The sequence below is a fragment of the Oryzias latipes genome, chromosome 15 (genome assembly GCF_053564925.1).
Source record: "Oryzias latipes strain Hd-rR chromosome 15, Olatipes_Hd-rR_3.1".
Taxonomy (NCBI): Eukaryota; Metazoa; Chordata; class Actinopteri; order Beloniformes; family Adrianichthyidae; genus Oryzias; species Oryzias latipes.
Window position 1 is genome coordinate 14490172 of NC_136251.1, and position 20481 is coordinate 14510652.

Genomic DNA, 20481 nt, shown 5'->3' on the forward strand with positions numbered 1-20481 from the left:
TCCTCTCAGCCTCAGATCTGCAGACTCAGTGTTTTCTTTTAAAAAGCAGCTAAAAACCTTTCTTTTTAAAATAGCTTTTTCTTAAATATTTTTATATTTTATGTTTTACTGTGTTTTATTGTGTTTTACTGTGAAGCACTTTGTGCTTTTTATCTTGAACAGTGCTATACAAATAAAGTTTGTTATTATTATTATTATTATTTTAAAGCTGCTGAAACACTCAGTCTATTTGTTATGTCTAATATAATTAAATTCCAAGATGTTCAATTACTGTGGTTGCATAAAATAGGTAATTCTATTACCCACTTTTTTTCTTACTTGTATGTTGCCACAAGTTCTTGATTTATTTATATTATTTATGCAATGAGTAGATTGTGTAAAAGCTGACACCCAGGAGGAAACTTTTTCTCTCATTACCGCACACTGTTTTGCGTCGTTTGAGGGTGTGTTCAAAATAAAAGCCACCCCCTGAAAAGTTCAGGGTTGTTTTTTTTATTTTCACAAGTAATAACAGGTTTAAGTTACAAAATATCAAAATTTCAACCAGAACAGTTTATATCTTTGGAAAATGCACCATCTTTATGGAGAAACAAACAACTCAACATAAAAAGTGTACTTTGTCATGAATGTGACATTGATCCTCTAAACTTTAACTAATTTAGTTTCCAAATCTACGAACAATGCATTTGAAAGTAGAGCACATCTAAATAAGGAACAAAAATATTTATTGTGTCCACATGTTTTCGCACAAACGGAGCCTCACATCAGGGAAATCAGACATTTATCACTTTTTATTGTTATGTTTTATTATAATTTTTGCTCTTGTCCATGATCCCCCTTTCATTTTATTATGAAATCTCAGCGGAAGTGCCGGCCGCATCCTCCTCCTGCTCCCTATCGGCGGTTTTCGGTACCGGTCAGTCGGAGGTCCGTGACCCCGTTACTTTCCTGTAGAACTGTTCTGTAGAACTTGCTGGAGCCGCGCAGATTTTCAATGGCGGAACGGTGAGGTCCTGGCCGGGCAAGGAGGACTGTCTCACGGTAAGTTTGCCTCACTTGGCCGGCGGAACCGTTTACCGGTACCGGGAGGTTCGTTGGTCAGCTCCGCGCGCAGAAAATGGCGCAGAGAAACTTTTTGTCCGTTACTTTTTTTTTTTTTTAAATCAAACTTGCAGCTCGCGCTGCTCACTCTGGGGCACGAGTCCTTTGTTCGCGGGGCTCCGTTCCCATGGTAATGCTTGTCGAGCTCGTGGGTTTCCGGATGGAGCCGAAAGCTCCTTCGAAATGCCGAAGTCCACATAATTCTCTATGTGGGACTTTTCACGGAGAGGGCAAACTTTGATCAGATCTCAAAGCTGCAGGTTTTCCTGACCGACTGGGGAGGCATATTTGTGTGTTTGGGGATGTGTGTGTGTGTAGGGGTGTGATACTATGTGTGTTAAGCATGTGCGTGAAACGCTCTGGATTTATGCAAAGCCATAGCCCACCCCAATGTTATCATGGCTTTGGGGTTTAGTATTTATCAGTCACTGAGCAGAGAAGCATGTCTATGAAGAACCAATCATCTTTGAGCACCTTTATCAACATTTTGGGTTATTTTGATGCAGTTTATGACTGCATGGCACAGAGTTATTCACTAATGTCATTTGTTGACCTGCATAGTAGATGTTTGTCCAAGGAAAAACAGAATGTGTGCTTAACTGGGGGACGAGTGGGTGAGTGTCAGAACTTGAGCTTTAGGATTGTTTGCACAGATCACCACACCAAACATCCAGAAGATGGTTCAAAGAAAGAAGGCCATCACAGCGTGATGTGTGGACATGGAGGAGGGGGGGCACAGCCACTACGTGGCCCAGCTGAAGGCTGAGTTTGACGGCTGTGACACCACGGCGACGGGTTTCCTGGACCGAGATGAGCTGACGGAGCTCTGCAGGAGGCTGCAGCTGGACGCTCAGCTGCCACTGCTGCTGCATATACTGCTGGGAGAGCGCACGCACAGCAGGGTGACACACACACCCCCCTCACCCACACACACAATATGATCACACTTCCTCATACACACACAAGTTTGCTCACACACATCCTCATATACACACAAGTTTGCTCACACACATCCTCATATACACACAAGTTTGCTCACACACATCCTCACACACACACAAGTAGGCTCACACACATACCCACACACAAACAAATATGCTCAGACACATCATCACACACACACAAGTAGGCTCACACACAAGTAGGCTCACACACTTCCCCACACACAAACAAATTTGCTCACACACATCCCAACACACACACACACAAGTAGGCTCACACACATCCCGACACACAAACAAATTTGCTCACACACATCCTCATATACACACAAGTTTGCTCACACACATCCTCATATACACACAAGTTTGCTCACACACATCCTCACACACACACAAGTAGGCTCACACACATACCCACACACAAACAAATATGCTCAGACACATCATCACACACACACAAGTAGGCTCACACACAAGTAGGCTCACACACTTCCCCACACACAAACAAATTTGCTCACACACATCCCAACACACACACACACTAGTAGGCTCACACACATCATCACACACACACAAGTAGGCTCACACACATCCCGACACACAAACAAATTTGCTCACACACATCCTCATACATACACAAGTAGGCTCACACATTTCCCCACACATAAATGCTTACACACATACACACAGCACAGTGCCCTGACTATACACACACAAATATGCTCAGACACATCCCTACAAACAAATATGCCCACACACAATTCTACACACACACACACAAATACTCTCACACACATTAATGCACACATAGATGTTTACACAGGCTCACACACACACACACACACACGTTAATGCACACATAGATGTTTACACAGGCTCACACACACATTCACATAACATGCTTAGACACACATGTTTACACACCCACACTCAAACACATGTACTCTTATTTACACCCCCTCCCACTGACTCTCACACACATACTTACACACACATGCTCACATACACACAGCACAGTCCCTGACAGGGATGTGTTGTCGTCCTACAAAGGTGTGTGTTTGTGCTTCAGGTGAACTTTGAGGAGTTCAAAGAGGGCTTTGTTGAGGTTCTGTCCCGTTCCCTGGGCTTGAGTACCTCAGAGGAGGACAGCAGCTACCTGGATGCAGGTAAGACCTGATGACCTTCAGTTTTTGTTTTGACTCCACCTTCAGGTCAGCAGATCTCAGTCTCCTCTTCCTCTCTGCAGCTGTATTTGAAGAGATGAAACCAAAATTTGTGAAGGGGACGAAGCGTTATGGGCGCCGTTCTCGCCCTGACAGTGAAGCCTGTGAAGTGCTGACCTGTGACTCTGAAGATTCGCCGCCATCCAAGAATGAGGCCGCAGACTCCTCACCACCCGGTGTTCGCAGAGCCAAACAAAGGCGCAGCACGAGCTTGGAGAGTGTGGAGGTGAGCATCCTAAGGGGGTGGCTGTTTCTCCTGAGTCAGGTGGTTGATTGTCAAGTCATGTAATCTTGACGAGGAGCAGATCTGTCTGTTGGTAAAGGGACTCCTCCGTCTTTGGAGAGCTAGAGCTCGTCTTCCTCACTGCTCTGTGAGCTGAGACGGGCTGCGATGGCTCTGCAGTCGGTGCCTGAATACCTGAGGAGGGAGGAGGACAGAGGAGGAGGCCGGGGAAGGTTTTGTGGTTTTGGGGTTGGTGGAGGTTTTCCAGGAAGTGGGATCTTAAGGAATGTGGCTGCTGGCTGCTTTAACTCTGGTTTGGCTGCTGTAAGAGGAAGATTTTCAGAGTTTCTCAGAGACGTTTGCACTCGTGCTCAGAGGTTCATCCCACTGGACTGTGAAGAATTAAACCTTACTTCTGGAGTTACAATAAAAAAATCCTGGAGTCAATTTATAGACCAAAATGATTTCTACATTTCTAAATTCATCAAAGCATCCATATTCTACAGATGTAGCAGCTGAATACAGAGGCTGCATTGTTTCTATAATAAATTGTGTTTTTTTTTAAAGTTTCCAAGTCTCATGCAGAAGTTCCCATAAATGTCTGGACTGGCACTTGGAGGTTTCTTTGTTTTCACTCTTTCACTCCAGTTCCAATTCGGTGTGGTTCCAGTCTGGAGACCGTGCAGACCACTCCATGCTTTCACATTTCACATCTTGTTCTTTTGTTCTGTCGTGCTGCCGAGGATTTGATTGATGGTTTGGATGGTATTTTGTTGTAGGATAAATCTCTCTTGGCTTAGACCAGAGGGAATTGCATGCTGTTATAGAATGCTTTATTTGATCAGAAAGCTGCTCACTCAGTACTAATCAGCCCCATACCACTAAACAGCCCCTTATCATAACACCTCCTCCTCCATGTTTGACAGTTAATTTGACACACCGTGTTGACATCTATTTATTATTTTATGAAGATGTACAAAGAGTCTGTGTAATATACCAAAGGTTTCAAAATGTAATTTAATGATCTATAACACTGGGATGCACAACGATTTAGCGGTTAGCTGTTTTGCGTCACAGCAAAAAGTTCCTGGTTCGAGTCCCAGTTGAGTCTTTTCTGTGTGGAGTTTGTGTGTTCTCCTCGTGCATCCGTGGGTTTTCTCCAGGCATTCTGACTTCCTCCCGCAGTCCTAAAACATGGTACAATTGTCTATATCATGGTGTGACACATGCTCAATCACACATACTCAAATGTGCGTACACTTACACATGCACACTTACGGTAATCACATGCGCATAAGCACACATTTAGCCCCCATCTCACATATTTTTTCTAGCAGAAGTAACAGGCGCTCAGGAATTCCCGGTGACGGGTGTTTGTTCTGTTGGCATTACTGACCGTGTATGTGTGTCTGCACACGCATACACAGACATGCACACACACAGTTTCATAAGAATCTGCTGTTAGTTTAGGCTGGTTTCACGGCCCGGTTAACACGACTGTTTTCTCTGCAGAGCCTGAAGTCTGATGAGGACACAGGAAGTCAGAAGAGCATCCAACCTCCCTTTCAGTGTAAAGGTAAGCTGCTCCAGAACATCTGTGGACTTCCCCCTCTAGCTTCCAATGTCTGTTTTACAGGTGTAGGAAGTTACTCCACTCAGACTAGCATTTTAGCAGCTTTAATGAAGTCAGACCAATGAAAGCTTGATGAAGAACAGCTTCTGGCAGCTTTTGCTTTCATCAGTCTCGTTATGATGGACATCAATGTTTGGAAACGCCGCTCAAAGATTCTGACAAAGTTCAGAGATTCGGCTTTCTGTTTGACTGCAGCATTTGCTTGTCCACAGGAGAGGAGGAGCAGCTGGAAGCAGGAGGAGGGGATCGTCTCCTGACAGCAGCGTGTGATCACCTGTCACTGCAGCACTTTCACTCTGAGGTAAGGAGGAATCCTGTCTCCGATCACGTCCTGTAAATTCTCTTGGTTTTAAAAGGCTGCATCCTGGTTGCAGGACATGAATGGGCGCCTCTGCAGGGCAGAAGCTCAGCTGGACGGCAGAGTCAGCATCACAGAGTTCAAGAGGTTCCTGAGCAGCTCCAGTCCCACCTCCAGGTCCACCCCCAAAAGAGCAGTAGAGCTGCAGAGGGCACCACACAGGGTCAGTCACGCCCACCTCTAACTTCCTTTTTCCTTGGATGCTGTGTTGACGCTAAAGAGACATCAGTATTTCTACTTCATCTATAAATGTAAAGAAGTAAAAGCTTTTGTTTGAAAGGATCAGACAGGAACTTATTCAATCCAAAGACTTCAACTCAGAAAATTGGAAATCTGTGATTGGCAGAGAAGTTTTTCTCCATTGGTTTGGCTCATTTCTTGAAACAGAAATTACATTCTCAAAACAACATGGAAAAACCTCCATAAGCTTGGCAATTTTTCACAACAGAATGTCATTTCTCATTAGTTTCATCAAATTGCAAATGTCTTAGTACATGTCTCAATGTCTCAGTACATCTTCGCAAGTGATTAAGTACAGGTAGCCTTCATTTAGCACAATTTCCAAGTGAATAGATCTTGTTGATCTAAACTGATTGTTGAATCTCAGTCTAATGGTTGTTCGCTCCAAAATGAGTCAGCATCATTTCATTGTGTGAGTCATCACATGCACAATAGTCTGTTCGATTGTCAAAATTAGTCAAGCAATTGAGAAGGATCTTTGCCATTTTCATGGCACTGACTCTTTACATGGGAAAGAATTTAGTTTTGAAGCATGAGTGAACAGTTTTGGGAGATATATTAGATTTTGCAAGTGAGCTATAGTGTTGTGCTGAACTGTAAGACTGTTTTGCCAAATGATCTTAGAATTTTCAGAATGTAATTTCTGTTTCAAGAAATGAGCCAAACCAATGGAGAAAACTGTAAAGGGCCTATATCATGCAATTCTCAAGCCTTGTATAATAAACCATATCCATGTATATGATAATATATTAGCTTTGGCACACAAACAAACACATTTTTTGTTAAATATTAGTTATTTTCCTGAGTTCTTTTCCTACGTGGACCTAAGACGACTCGATCCCTGAGGTGCCGCTTTTAGCTCCTTGTGGGTGTCGCCCATTTGATGATGTCAACCTAGAGCTGGCCTCGGCAGCGTGTCTGCGTCTTGCCCACAAAGACAAATAATATCCAAACTTTGGTAAAGATGGATGTGCATATTGTGCATGTAAAAGGAAAGAGTTTTTGCCGATCACAGCTAGGTCAGCGGACAAGGTGGGTGCGTGTGTTAGTCTGGGGGCAGTGCAGACTCTTCTTGGAAGGAGCTGTTCTCACTGGTCTACGTCACAAAGTGAGGATCTGCTCGTTTTAGTGGATTGGGAGGGGCTGGTGTTCAGAGTACAGGTTTGAAGAGGAATTTTCAGAAATGCGTGAACGGATCAAAATACCACTGAGGTTTATTTTCGTGAGGAATGAACACTTTAATACACTTAAAAGCTCAAAAATTTGATTTTGCATGATATAAAACCCTTTAAAATAGAAGAGCTAAAGTATAAATTAGAGTCTAACAAAACACAAAAGCAGGTGCATTGATGAAGTCATCTGACTGAGGGCAGCAACAACTGAGTTAATGAACATTTTACATAAACAAAGGAAGTTGAATTAACAAACTGTGATGAAACTTAATCAGAGGTTTTGGCATGAAGACTATGATGAGTTCAGGAACTATAAAAAATTGGGTATTTGTCTTCTTTTGTCGGTTCATCTCAGCATGCAAAGGAGCTTTCAGAAACTTTTAGCTCTAAAAAGTTTTTTTTTCCGAATGAAACAAAAGAGTCATTTAAATGAGGCCTCAGGCTCTGAACACAAGACAGATGGAAACTTCTGTCATTGCTGGTGCTTACAAGTTGACCATCAGCTGATTGAACATCAGTCAAATCACTCACAAAACTCACAGTTCTGGGTTAGCGTACAACCCTTGAATGCATCACCAGCTCTAACAAGGTGGCAGCCTGATCAGGGGGAGGAGCTCAGGTGACCCTGCCCTTCAGACAGACACAGGTGACGGTGGTCATGCTGCAGCATGTCAACGTGTGTGAGGACAGGACACCTGAGAGCATGGCTTACAGCCACCTTCAGGTGAGGCTTAGAGGTGTGATCCCCATACTCAGGTCCAGTTTCTCCTCCTGTGCTTTACACCAAATGATGCTAAAGTCAAGGGAAATGATGAGTCAACATATTTTTACTGTTAAGAGTTCTTGGTGAAATCGGATTATCCTGCAGAAGCCAGAATTTATGATCCCGACACAAAAGAGAAGTAAGCAGTGGATTGTGACCTGGTTAGTCAGTCACAAAAACCCTTTAGTTTAAGGGCCAAGTATTACATTTTATATATATTTTAAAATTGACTTGTATTAAAACACTGTAGTTGGAGCTTTGTTGAAAAAGGTTGAGTGTTGTTTTTTCTTCTGTAGAGAAGTAAGAGCTCAGATTTTCAGTGAACATGCTGAGTGTCGCTGCTTCAATTTAATTTCAATTATATAGCCCAATATTACAACACAGTTGTCTCAACAGGCTTCACTAATTGTACAAAACATAAAGTAAATTTTAAAATACAATAGCTGGTTGCTAGACTAAAATAAACTGGGCTTCATCCAGATTGAATTTGGGGGAACGAGACGAGCCAGAGGTGAGGTCAACGGCCAAGGACAGGAGCACAGATGAGCCACCAGAATCTGGAATCACGGAGGGGAGTGGGAAAGAGGGACAACACATCACACTGCTCCAAACAGTATGGAAGGGATTGTGTTGAATTAATTAAAAATAAAAGTCAATACCAGAAAAATGCTTTTTCATTTTCAAAATGAAGCTGCATTTTTTTGACTCAAAATTAAGTGATAATTAAATGATTGAGAGCAGAGGACAGAATAGAGGACCAGCATGGGCCGAAACTTCAGCACTTCAGAACCCACTTTGGAAAATTCCTCCCAAAAGCAAAGTGTATTTTGGTTAGAAGTAAAACTTCAGCAGAAAAGCACAAACTGGACCTTTTTAAGTTAAAGGTGCTGATTAGCTCTGCCCCCCTCTTTAAACACCAGGAGATGGATTGTATGAGCTGAGCAGGTGTGCTATTTGTCCCATGTGGTTTTAAGGGGGCTAATCCAGAATAAATGTTGCCATGTCACGCTGCAACAAAGGACCCTTAGGGTGGCGCTTTACATCTGCACCAAGGCTCACTCTGGTTTTGTCCATGCGGTCTCAGGCGCTGCTAGAGGAGCGGCCGGCCCGCTCCGCCACCCCCTCCCTGTTGACAGCCACCGTTGGTCAGAGAGTTCTCAGCCGGCTGGATGATGGCTCAGGATACACCAGCCCAGAACAGGTTGCAGCTCTGTGGACGGAGGAAGGCATCCGGAATAGCAGGGACATCCTGCAGGTCGGTACAGAACCATGCCCCCTCAGATTCAGGAACATCAGAAAGTGGTTATCCTCAGAGAGCTGCAGGAGCTTCTTCTGATGAACTTGTGTGCTACAGACTCTGGACTTCTCCCCCGAGGAACGTCTCAGCTTGGCAGATCTCACTTTGGCTCTGGACAACGAGCTGCTGGTCAGCGGAAACGGGATCCACCAGGCAGCGCTCATCTCCTACAAGAACGAAATCCAGCTACTGCAGTAGGTGTTTCTCCTGTGTGTGTGAAAATGCAGAACGTTGTAGTGCCGATCTAACAGCAGCACCAAAGTTACACCTACTTAATTGAATTAACTTGAATGAAAGTAAAATAACTGTCTGATAACTATGTGTTATTTTTAAACTGACTTAACTAAAAAGAATTGATTAATCTCAATTAAAGCAAATAATTAAGTTAGATCAAAGTAAAAAGGTTTATCTTTCCAACATCCATACGTGGTCTCATCAACCTCTCACGGTGGAAAAAGTATTATCTGAGCTGCTTCACCTCTCTGTAAACAAACTAACCTTCAACTAAACCTGCTCCAGACCAGGTTATGTTCAGAGCATGAGTTGCCAGGGGAACTAAGCATACCTTGAAACATACCTCTGTTTTTGGGACAAAAAGTGGTGGTTGTACACTTCTTTAGCCTCAAACTTACCGTGGGAGCTATCATAACCTGCTTTTTCGGAATACCCCCCTGCAGCTCAGCTCCAGAAGGAACCAGGGTCACTCAGATGCCACAAGATTTTTTCTCTTGTTCTCTGAGGAGAACCAGAAGAAAGTTCTCCATCATCGCTGAAATGCCAAGTAGAAACCAGATCATCCAAAACTGCTTCTTTTAGTGAAAAGATAACCTCTGGTCAGATGGGTCAGATCCTCAGGTATTCCCTGGTTCTGATGGAATCAGGCAGGATGAGCTTCCTTGTGTTCTCGCAACCTCTGAAGCTTTAAAGGCCATGCTGTCACAGCTGAGGTTAAAGAACCACCTCCTTCTTATCTTCAGGGAGGCGGCGGAGCAGGCCTGTCGGGAGCGTGACAAGCTGAGGGCCGACCTGGAGGAGGCAGACCACAGGAACCTGCAGCTGGTCCGTGAGGTAGACGACCGACACGCCAGCATGGAGACGCTGAATCAGAGCAAGATCAGGTGAGAGGCACAGGCATCACTCAACTCATTAAAAAAAAAAATTAAAGGATTACTAGGAAATCAGTCTGCTCCAGGTGACGAAGTGAAGTCACATGACTTAGATGCTGCTCTGTGATTGGCAGAGATCTGGAGCAGGACTTTAGAGACAGGCTGTTGACGCTTCGCTGTGAGACGGAGCTTGAGAGCGAGGTGCAGCTGCAGCAGGTGGAGCAAGAGCGCCGTGCACTGCAAGAGGAGCTGCAGCTACTGCGAGCACAGGAGGTGGAGCTACAGGAGGAGCTGTGCAACGCTGCTCAGGTGCCTGTTTGATTTGCAGTATTCACAGACCTGAAGCCGCCCTTTCATCATACGGACTGGGGTCTCCTGTGTGTCTGAGCTCCAAAGTCACGATGCTGATCTCAGTCCAGCCTTTTGTTGATGAGGAGCATTTGTTCTTGCAGACAGAACCTCCAGCCATGTCAGTATAACACCAGACAGACAGCATCACTAACCACAATCACATTTTAATGTCGATATGCAGGTTAAATCAAGACAAACGATGATGATAGAAAAATATTATTTTCAGAATCATGTCGTTTAAACTGAAAATTATTTTTAAATGTTTTTAAGGATCTTGACTTATGCTTTGTCCTCAGGAGAACCAGCGTTTGGAGGAGGAGCTTAGTGACCTGAAGGTGAAGCTGGCTGAGGCAGAGACTTCCGTGAATAAACTGGAGGCAGACCTGAGCCAGCTGCTGCTCCACAAGGTGGCGCTACACAACACACAACTACTCACAACCACACAAAAGGACTTTAGCACACACACTCTCACACACATCTACTGGTGTTGGGTTTCTCCTGTCATTGCTGGTAAATCATTGATAGAGTTTTCTGTCTCTAGTGGTGTCTCCATCTGTGGGTTACGTACTTTTTCGCGTTCTTGTTTGCAGCTTCCCTCCATTAATTCTTCAGTTTGGTCCCCTGATTTTCTGTATAACCAACTGGAACTTTCTGTTTGACAGTTTGGAGGTTTGGATCCAGCCGGGTCTGCTCTGAGTCATGAGGAACGAGTCTCTGAACTCATCAAGGAGTATGAGCTGCGGTGCAGGGTGAGAACGCTTGTGAATAAAATGAAGGCCTCACCCATGATGGTGTGAATGTCTGATGTGTAGATGTGAATCATGGGGATGGTCTATGTTTCTACTGCCGTGCATGAGACACTGTTGTGTGGCGTTCAGGTGCTGCAGGACAGGAATGATGAGCTGAGCCTAGAGTTGGAGCTCCTAAAGAATCGGAGGAGTAGACGGCCAGCAGGAGATGCCTCTGCTCTGAGCTGGAAGCAGCAACATGCAGAGTCTGGTAATCGCACACAGCAAGCCCACTGAAAAGAACACAGCTGGATCAGGATCCTAATCCAGACTGAGCTGGATCCTGAATCACACTCATCTATGTTGAACACGAAAACATAACTACAAACTGGAGTTTTACGGAAGGTTTTAGGTTCTTTGATCTTTTAGGCATTCTTGTAAGATTTTTTTCTTGAGAGTTTGTCTTTGATTTGCTAATTATTTATTTTATTTATGTTTTCCTGTGTGTGTGTGTGTGGGGGGGGGGGCGTGTTGCACAAAATCTGGCAGGAATTCTCCTTTTCTCTCACTGTGTTGATCACAGAGTTCAAACCAACCTCGAGGGATTTACTTGACGTCTTCAAAGTCTGTCCATCAAACAATCATCACTTTGTTGGGTCTTTATTTTCTCACTAAAGACCCACTCTGATGAAAACAGGGTTTTTTGTGTTTTTAACATGTCCTTGTAGCAGTTTTCTAACAATGGAAGACATATAAACAGGAAAATTAAGCTTAAAATTGCATATCTGAGTGTTTATTCAAATCATATTCATTAACAGTCAAACATTATAGTTGCACCTAGGGCTGCACCATATGAAGAAAACTCGCGATATGCGATATCAGTGATTAATATTGCGATAACGATATAATTTGCGGTATATAAACAATTAGCAAAACAACCAAAAATATTATTCCCATTCCATTACAACAGCTTAAAAATTATACTACAAATGACCCTTGTTGACATAGGAGGCGAACATACAACATAATAGGGCGCCATCCGATTAGTTAACAACATGAAGGGGTCCATCAGATTGTTCAAATGCAGAAACGGATTCTTTCAATCCATTAAACACTTCAAGTTGCCATGAGATTGTTTGGCCACATCTAAGGTAACAATTCATTGCAAATTTGCTGTCTTTTGCGATATGCATATTGTACAGCTTGATATTGCGATAACAATAAATTTGCGGTATATTGTGCAGGCCTAGTTGCACCAGTGATGTTAGGTTGGGGTCATGAGCAATTGTACGATAGTGGGAGAGCGCCTTAAAAATGGATGACAGGAAGTAGGGGTGGGCCTACTCCATGCCAACTGTCCCGCCTACAAGTCAGAGGAGAGTTTCTGCTGCTGCTCTGTGGAGAAAAAACAGTGTGTTTATAATTAAAAGACCACTGGCAACACTTTTACAATAGATCAAAAGATGATCCGAGTGGAACTTTAAACTCTTGTTTCTTTGACCAAACAGAATCTTCTGAACCTGTTCTTCTCTAAAATAGTTTCACTGAAAGATGGTGATGCCTGTAAGGTTTCTACCTGCTGCTGGTTCTGTCTCAAAACCATGAGTGAAACTGCAAAACTGACTGGAAAAATCAAACGATTCTGTTAGACTAATCATAAAATGAGAAAGGTGGATGAGGAAGAGGAGTGTGGCCTCATTTATGCTGATGTGAGGAGAAGGGGGGACTCCTGATCAAAACATTCCAAAGATTTTTCTGCAACAGTTAAAAGAAGAAAAAAAGTCGGTGACTAAATGAATTAAGAATTTGCAGAAGCTCCTGACTTTCAGGTTCTGTTGGCAGTTACAAGGAGGGAGGCCACACCCACCTTACACACAGGAGTTTCAGAGTCTCTGATTTCAGGTGTTTGTTTCTGTGCAGACAACTTGGACATGAATCGCAGCTCGTCTCCTCCCTTGACACAGCCGGACCAAAAACCAGGTGAGAAACGCACACACAGTTACTAACACAAACACACACATCAGAGTATCCACCTGCTGCCATCCTGAAGTGATCCACATTGAACAGCATGGAGAGCGGTTCTGCTGATTCTTCCTCGTCTGGTTCTGAACACGGATGCAGACTCTTCCTCACCAGTTCAAGTCTGAGAGGAAGATAGAAACAGCTCTGAATGTGATCCATCTGTTCTCACTGCCTAGAATGATGCTCTGCATTTAAAAGCTCAGACTCCCAACGCTGACACACAATCAGCTTCCTTTAGAAAAATCTATACATTAAGAACCACTCACTCAGGTGTGTCACTTTACATAGCAGTCCTAAGTTTCTGTCCTATTTTATAATGGTAAATGGCGTGTACTTATGTAGCGCTTTTCTACCTACGAGGCCCAAATCACTTCACAGTCACAGACCCATTCACCCAGTCACACACACATTCACACACACATTCACACACTGATTGCGGCTCCACTGCCGAACACTGGAGCCAACCTCCCACCAGAGACAAGGTGGGGTTCAGTGTCTTCCCCAAGGACACTTCGACACATGGGTGTGCAATTGAACCTGCAGATCATGGGTCGACCGCACTACCGCTGCACCACGGCCACCCATTTTAAATTAAACTACTCTCTTGATATGCGTTGAACCAGCATTTGTTGTTTTATCTCGAATATTTGACCCCAGTATCTCAGCCTGCTGACTTTGAAAAAGAGGCTAGCAACAAGTTTGGGGAAAATGTAAAGAAAATATTTTATATTAAAACAATTTAACAAACGGACTCCATTTTAAATGAGTAAAAAGTGACAACACTTCTTCGGAGCAAAGAATAAATAAAAACGATCAGGAATCTGAGCCAGTTACAGAGATGTAACCACTTATGTTCTGTCTGTCCCTAGCGCCGGACGAAGGTCCTGGTCCTAAAGTCAGCATCCAGACGGAGCTGGCTGTGGAGCAGCTGCAGCAGAAACACAAGCAGGAGCTTCAACAGCTTAGCATCCAGCTGGAGACCCAGGTAACTCCCTCAAAGGAGAATCTTTCTCCTCTCTAATGCTCTCCAAAGCTAAAGCCTCTCCTCGTTTTCCTCAGATGAACTTCTACGAGCGCAGTCTGGAGAAGATGAGGGAGAGCATGGAAGTAGAGCGCAAGGACATCAGTCAGGCCTTCAAGGTGAGGAAGAGGCTGACAGAGACCTAATGGAATGGCTGCAGCAGAACCTCCCAAGTGTCCTGGTCAGGTCAGACAGCTGCAGATGAAAGTGATATAGTGATGTTTGCTCAGCTGGAGATCAGTGAGCTGGAGGAGCAGAAGACCTTGCTGGAGCAGGAGGTGAAGCAGCTGAAGGCGGCACTGGACAAACTGCAGAAACACAGTTTACAGGGGGGAGGTGGAGGAGGGGGGAGCAGCGAGCAGGACCGTAGGTAAGAAGATGATGTTGTCGCTCCTCTGTTTCCACTGAGACTGCATTAGAAAAGATTACAGTTCAAACATGGTTCAAACATGATTCTAAAACAGAAGGTTAAAAAAGATTCAGGTAGTAGTCCTCAGTTTAAAAACAACTGTTAGAGAGTGGCTGGAAGGAGATGCTGCCACCAGGGCAGAACTAAGCTAAGCACTGGTGAAAGTCTTTAAGGTGAATGCTTGGTTTAGGTCTAAACCTTATTTTCTTTCATCTCCCAGGATGCAGCGGGAGCGCGCTGAGCTCGAGCAGAATTTTGCCAAGGAAATTGGTAATCTGGGGCAAAAACTGAGCAGCGAAAAGGAGCAGCTGGAGGCGGAGCTAAAGCTGAAAATGGATCAGGAGGTGATGGCTGTCAAGTGAGTGATGTCACAGCTGCTACTCGGCTACATTGGCTTGTTTTGTTTGTTTCTGGGGCTTTTATTGTGAAACTTCAGATAAGATGTATGAGGCTTTTTATAGTTTTGTGAGCGTGACATGTCACAGATTTGGACACAATGATGATGATGTCATCGATGTGTCGATTTATCACTCCCTCTCATGTTATGTGTGGGTTGAATGCCTGGGGCAGGGAGGAATTGGAGCTCATTCACCAGGAGCAGCTGCAAAGCTGCAAGTCATCCTGGGAGGGGCGGCTCATACAGTGGGAGCTGGAAACACTGCGCTGCCAGGAGGAAAAAAGGAAGATGGAGGTGGAGCATAAGGAGGAGATCCACAGTTTGGAGAAGAAGATTGTTGCTTTGAAGGAGGAGGTGAAGAAGTTTCAATCAAATACAAATCTAGAGGCGGGGATTGAAGCTGGCTGCAGCAGGTGCTCAAAGCTGGAGGAGAGCATCTCCAGCTGCGTGTCTCAAGAGCCCCTCAACAGTTCCACCGTCTCAGGGAAGAGCTCAGAGGAGGAGCTGCAGCTGCTGAAGAGCCGTGAGGAGCAGCTCCTGGTTCAAGTGTCCCAGCTGAGGGCAGAGCTTGAGCATCTGTCTAGCAGCCTCCTGCAGGAGCGCAACGCAGTTCACCAGCAGCAGCTTCAGCTCCAGGCCACGGAGCAGACCATCACCTCCCTGCGCTTAGAGCTGAAGAGCCTGCAGGAGGCGCTAAGGAGCAAATCCAGGTCTGTCTGTAGTCTGGCAGCAGAACTGGACCTGCTGAGGACAGACCGTCACAGGCTGATCCAAGACCTGAAGGACCAAGCCATGGCTGTGGACCACCTACAACTGGAGCTGGACAGTGTCTCTGAGGAGCTGAACCAGAGGAGGAGTAATGAGACCAGCCTTCAGGAGGCTCTGAAACAGGAGCAGAGCCAGACCTCCCAACTGCAGTACAGCCTGGAGGAGCAGCAGGAGGAGGTCTGCCGTCTGACTCAGGAGAAAAACAGCTATATGTGCCTGGCAGACCAGCTCTCTGCTCAGATCCTGGAGATGGAGGAGGAGATCTCTTCCCTCAGAGAGCACCTCCGAGGCCTGAGCTCCCAGCTCAACGAGACCGCTGACCTGGTTCTGGAACTGAGGGGGCTGCTCAACTCCAGAACCACAGAGGAGGCTGCATGTGGGAGAACAGAGTTCAGTGAAAACCAGCAGAAGGAGGCCCAGAACAAAGAGCTAGACCGGGTCAGGGAGCAGGTCTTCCAGCTCCAGCAGGCCCTGCAGAACTCTCAGAACCAGCTGAGTTCAGCTCAGGAGAACTTTGACAGGGAGAAAAGGAGAATGGTGCAGCAGCTGATGGACCTTGAGAGGCTGGTTCTGGAACTGGAGAAGGTGATGGACCCAGACAGTTCTGACAGGTTTGTGGAGCAGGAGATAGACTCAGAACCTGGTCCAAAAGACTAACTTTACCCTGCGTAAACCAAATAAGACTAACTGCATCCAGAAGAAGGACTGAATCCCCCACAATGCACCACTGTGCCTCTAACCCACTGACAAGCACTGTAATGCATGACACTCATCGCAGAACTTGTCCAAAACCCGTCCTGTCCGCATGTCTCTGTGCTCCGTCTTCTCTGCGTCTGACTCTGCAGAAACGCCTCTATCCCGGCTGCATGAACCGGACCATCCGAGCAGAACCCAGAAGCAGACTCTGGTTCTTCCTTTCTTCTTGTTTCTCTCAGACACCGCAGTGAGATCTGTTCCGAGCTCCTGGTCTTTTGTTGGTTATTTTGGGTTTGATGCGGGTTTGCGTCTCACAGGACCCAGCTGGAGGATGTCCGGTCTGATAACCGAGCTCTGCAAGAGAGACTAAGCATTCTGCAGCACGAGGTCCAGAATCTGGAGGAGGACATTTCCAAAAAGAGGCGGGTGGAACCTCATTTGTTAAGATAGGCAGTAGATGCTTTGAACTTGGAACCTGTTCTGGTTCCAAGTCCAAAGAGAAGAGCAGGTTTATGAGTGCTGCTCATTAAAAGCAGAGGAGCACAAAGCTGGACACAAAGTTCTCCACAGACCATCCTGCTTTGGAGTCTTCTCTGCAGTTAGCTGGAGGATCTTATGAAGTTTGATGGTCCAGAAGCAACAGAACCGCGATGGTTTTTGAAAGCTATCTTTAACAGCAGGTGTCCTCAATGAAACATGTGCTCCCCCTTCCACAGGAGGAGGCTGGAGGAGCTGGAGCAGGAGCACCAGAGAAGCAGAGAGGAAGAGGAGCGCCTTCACAAAGAGGTGAGCAGCTGTAGGCCTCCAACAGCCCGTACTCTCCCTCTTACCTCCCACTGCATCCCTTAAGCTCCTTCAGTGTCTCCTCTTCCTCTGCAGAACTCCAGATGCCGTGAGGAAGTTCTGGATCTAAGTAGCAGGAACCTAAAACTGAGTACCGACAACGGTGAGCTGAGTGCTCGCCTTCGCCAGGAGCAGGAATCGGTCCAGAAGCTGCAGGAGATGTCCAAGCAGAAGGAGGAGGAGGCAGGAGCACATTCTGTACCCACTGATCAGAAGACTTTTAACCTGAAAAGTGACGAGCAGTGGGGGTCGTTTCAGGTGCAGCGGTTGCAGGAGGCAATGACGTGGAAGGGGCAGGAGAGGCTGCAGCAGCAAGAGGCCTGGAGGCAGGAAAGACGCCTACTAGAGGAGCAACTCAGCTCCTCTAGGGAGAAGGTAAGAGGTTTTATATGAGGGAAAAAACTACTTCAGTCTCGCAAATGATTAAGAGGTGTTTGCCCTTTAGCTGGGACTTCATCATCAGTTGGAGGCGGAGCTTAGCAGTCTGACCAAGAAGATGCAACAACTGCAGGAGGACAAGGATCAACTTCAAAAAGCCGCAGACAGCAGAGAGGAGCAGGTAAAGCAAATCTGCAGAAATACACGAGGGTCAAGTGTTGGCGTTTACCTCTGAAGCTCTTCATGCTTCTTTACATGTAATTATGCCACATAACACCAGATATCTCCACAGGCTCTGACCATAACTACTGCTGCTGTGTTTCTGCTTTTACCTTAAAACCTCCAGGTCTCCTCTGTGGGACAGTCCCACAGATTCTTTTGGAATGAGCAGGAATGCTCCCCATCATTTGGTTTGGTTTGTTTTCACTCACAGCACTCTCAGGAGAGAACCAGAGACTGAAGCCGACCAATCCACCTGGAAAACAAATGACCAGTTTCAACAGCTGCCCATTTGGGCACACTGTTAAAAACGACTTGGGAGAAGCAGGAAGAAGAAAAGCAGCTAGTCTGACAGTTGTCTGATGGACATATATGAGCTTACTACACTGAATTTACATTTTGAAACTTTTGCATGATTCCCACTTTATCAAATTCCTCCTATGACGTGGAGCTTATGTTCTTTTCTCCCTAAGTCAGTGTAAATGCAAGTTCACACTGAGGTGACCCATACCAGAGTTCATTTGCAAGTGAACAGAGACTCTCATTTTCAAGAGAACAAGAATTCTCTTCTTTGGTCTAAACCAGCATTTTAGAATCTCCCAAACCAAGAAGACAATCAAAGAAAACCAGAGCTAGATGGGACCAGAGTGAATGCTGCCTTCAGGGCCAAAATGTGACACTCGTCAAAACCATTTTTTATTTTTAAAAGCCCAAACTGATGCTGCCTCTGCCGATGTCGCGGGCCTTTATATTTAATTACTATAAACAGAGCAGAAGCGTGTTTTTTCATGTGACTTCTATCTGATCATGAGCAACCAATCACAGCTGCTCCGGTTTTTCCCCTGCAGCTGCTCTCTGTAAAGGAGGAGGCAGAGCTTCTCCGCACTCAGCTTCACACTGCCACTCAGGAGAAGGTTAGCCACAGCCAGGAAGTTGTTGAGCTGAGGAAAAAGCTGCTGGAGGCCCAAAGCCAGGTGAGATCCCCTCCGACACCCACGTGTGGAGAAGTTCTCTGTCTGAAAGCTAGTACTCTTTCAGGTGAAGGAGCTACACGGACAAATCCAGAGGCTGGGGGACCACGAGGAGGAGGTGCACAGGCTTACAGTTAAAAACCAGCAACTCCAGCAGGAGGTACTGCTGGTGTTAGGGGATTGGGGGAGTTCACTATTCAAAGCTGATTGGTGCATTTCTGTGTCAGGTGTCTGAGCTGCAGATCCAGGAACTGCAGGTCCACAAACTGAGCCAGGACCAGCAGACCCTGGGGAGCAAACTGAGCCAGGTGGAGGCGGCCCGGACGCAGGCTCTGGATCAGGTCAGGTGGTGAAATCAGAGGCCTATCTGATTGGTCTGAACTGATCACATGACTCTTGTGGGTCTACAGGCAGCACAGGCCAACGCCGCTGTCACCCTCCTGCAGGCACAGCTGCAGCAGCAGAAGCATGAGCTGCAGGAACAGGCGGGTGGGGGCCACAGGGAGCGAGCTGAGCTCCTTCAGGCACAACTGGACAAGGAGGTCAAGAGAAGCCAGCAGCTGGAGGAGGCCCTGAACCTGCAGGTGCAGCAGAGCAGATCTCAGATCAAGATGAAGCAGGTAAACCTGGAGCCGCAGCCCCCTTCTCCCCCAGATCTCGCCTGGTACTGAGCTCTGCTTGTTTCTGTCCTGCCTTCAGGACCAGTACGAGAAGGCAATGTCCGCCCTCCAGGGGCGAGTGGAGGACTTGGAGGTCAAGCTGAAAGGGGTCCATCTGGTTCTGCAGGAGAAGGTCCAGGAACTCAAAGAGCAGGTGGGTCCTCAAGCGAGTTGGGACATTTGGGTGCAGCTGCGCGGTCTGACGCTGCCGTTTCCTGCAGCTGATAAAGAGCAACAAGATGAGCGCACTGCTTAAGGACGTGTACGTGGAGAACTCACAGCTGATGAAGGCGCTGCAGGTCACCGAGCGCCGCCAGAAACTGGCCGAGAGGAGGAACATCCTACTGGAGGAAAAGGTTGGAGCACTGCACCAACTGCTGCGGGACATTGTCCCGGCCGCGCTCGCCACCTGACAATGCCCAGGTGCAGCAGAGGGCTGGAGAACTTTTTCCTGTTTTTGTCTCATGCTGGCATGTGTCACACCTGAACCGAGCAGGTGAAGTTTTGAGGAAAGAATCATGTCCTACTGTTTCTTATCCATCACCTGGAATGGTCACACCTCCTCTTGCACGATGGTCCTCGCCGCACATGGTACATCTGTAGCTCATCAAACTATCTACTCTCAAACCTTTACTGGGGTTTCACTTTCCAGGCTTCCAGGGTTCCAGGGTTTGATTGACATCATCTGAACCCCCCCGTTCCCCAAACACACACCTTTGTTTGCACCTGTTCAGGTGCAGCTTATCGGAACTTACTTTGGACCAAAGCCAACTAATAAATGCATTTTTTTAAATCAGCTGTGTGTGGCGTTGGATGCTCTGCAGAAAACCTTTAACCCTTGTGCTATCCAATGACCCCACCCTTACATGGACGTGTTCTCCCCACAATGACAAAGGTGGATAAAGGTGGAAAGATTTCATGTAATCCATGGACACCAGTGAAGATCACAAATCATTGAGGAA

At 46.1% G+C, this 20481-nt stretch overlaps 1 protein-coding gene across 7 annotated transcripts; it reads left to right on the forward strand.

Moving 5' to 3' along the window:
- Window positions 1-866: 866 nt before the first annotated feature.
- ninl (ninein-like) lies at window positions 867-20315 on the forward strand. Of its 7 annotated transcripts, none has more exons than XM_023963796.2 (31): window positions 867-1041; window positions 1755-2003; window positions 3112-3208; window positions 3289-3491; window positions 5001-5064; window positions 5334-5422; window positions 5496-5642; window positions 8739-8909; window positions 9009-9145; window positions 9929-10069; window positions 10192-10366; window positions 10705-10815; window positions 11071-11157; window positions 11287-11407; window positions 13057-13116; window positions 14028-14143; window positions 14218-14298; window positions 14410-14549; window positions 14809-14946; window positions 15159-16364; window positions 16767-16871; window positions 17166-17235; window positions 17329-17475; window positions 17551-17667; window positions 17738-17851; window positions 18738-18863; window positions 18928-19020; window positions 19088-19201; window positions 19271-19480; window positions 19560-19673; window positions 19741-20315. In XM_023963796.2, the coding sequence occupies exons 2-31, from the start codon at window positions 1821-1823 to the stop codon at window positions 19930-19932; spliced, it is 4869 nt and encodes a 1622-aa protein (XP_023819564.1). In that variant the 5' UTR covers window positions 867-1041; window positions 1755-1820; the 3' UTR covers window positions 19933-20315. The 7 variants fall into 7 exon arrangements, with proteins under 7 accessions (XP_023819564.1, XP_023819565.1, XP_023819566.1 ...); XM_023963797.2 differs by having other exon boundaries at window positions 19307-19480; XM_023963798.2 differs by having other exon boundaries at window positions 18928-18978.
- The last annotated feature ends 166 nt before the right edge of the window (window positions 20316-20481 follow it).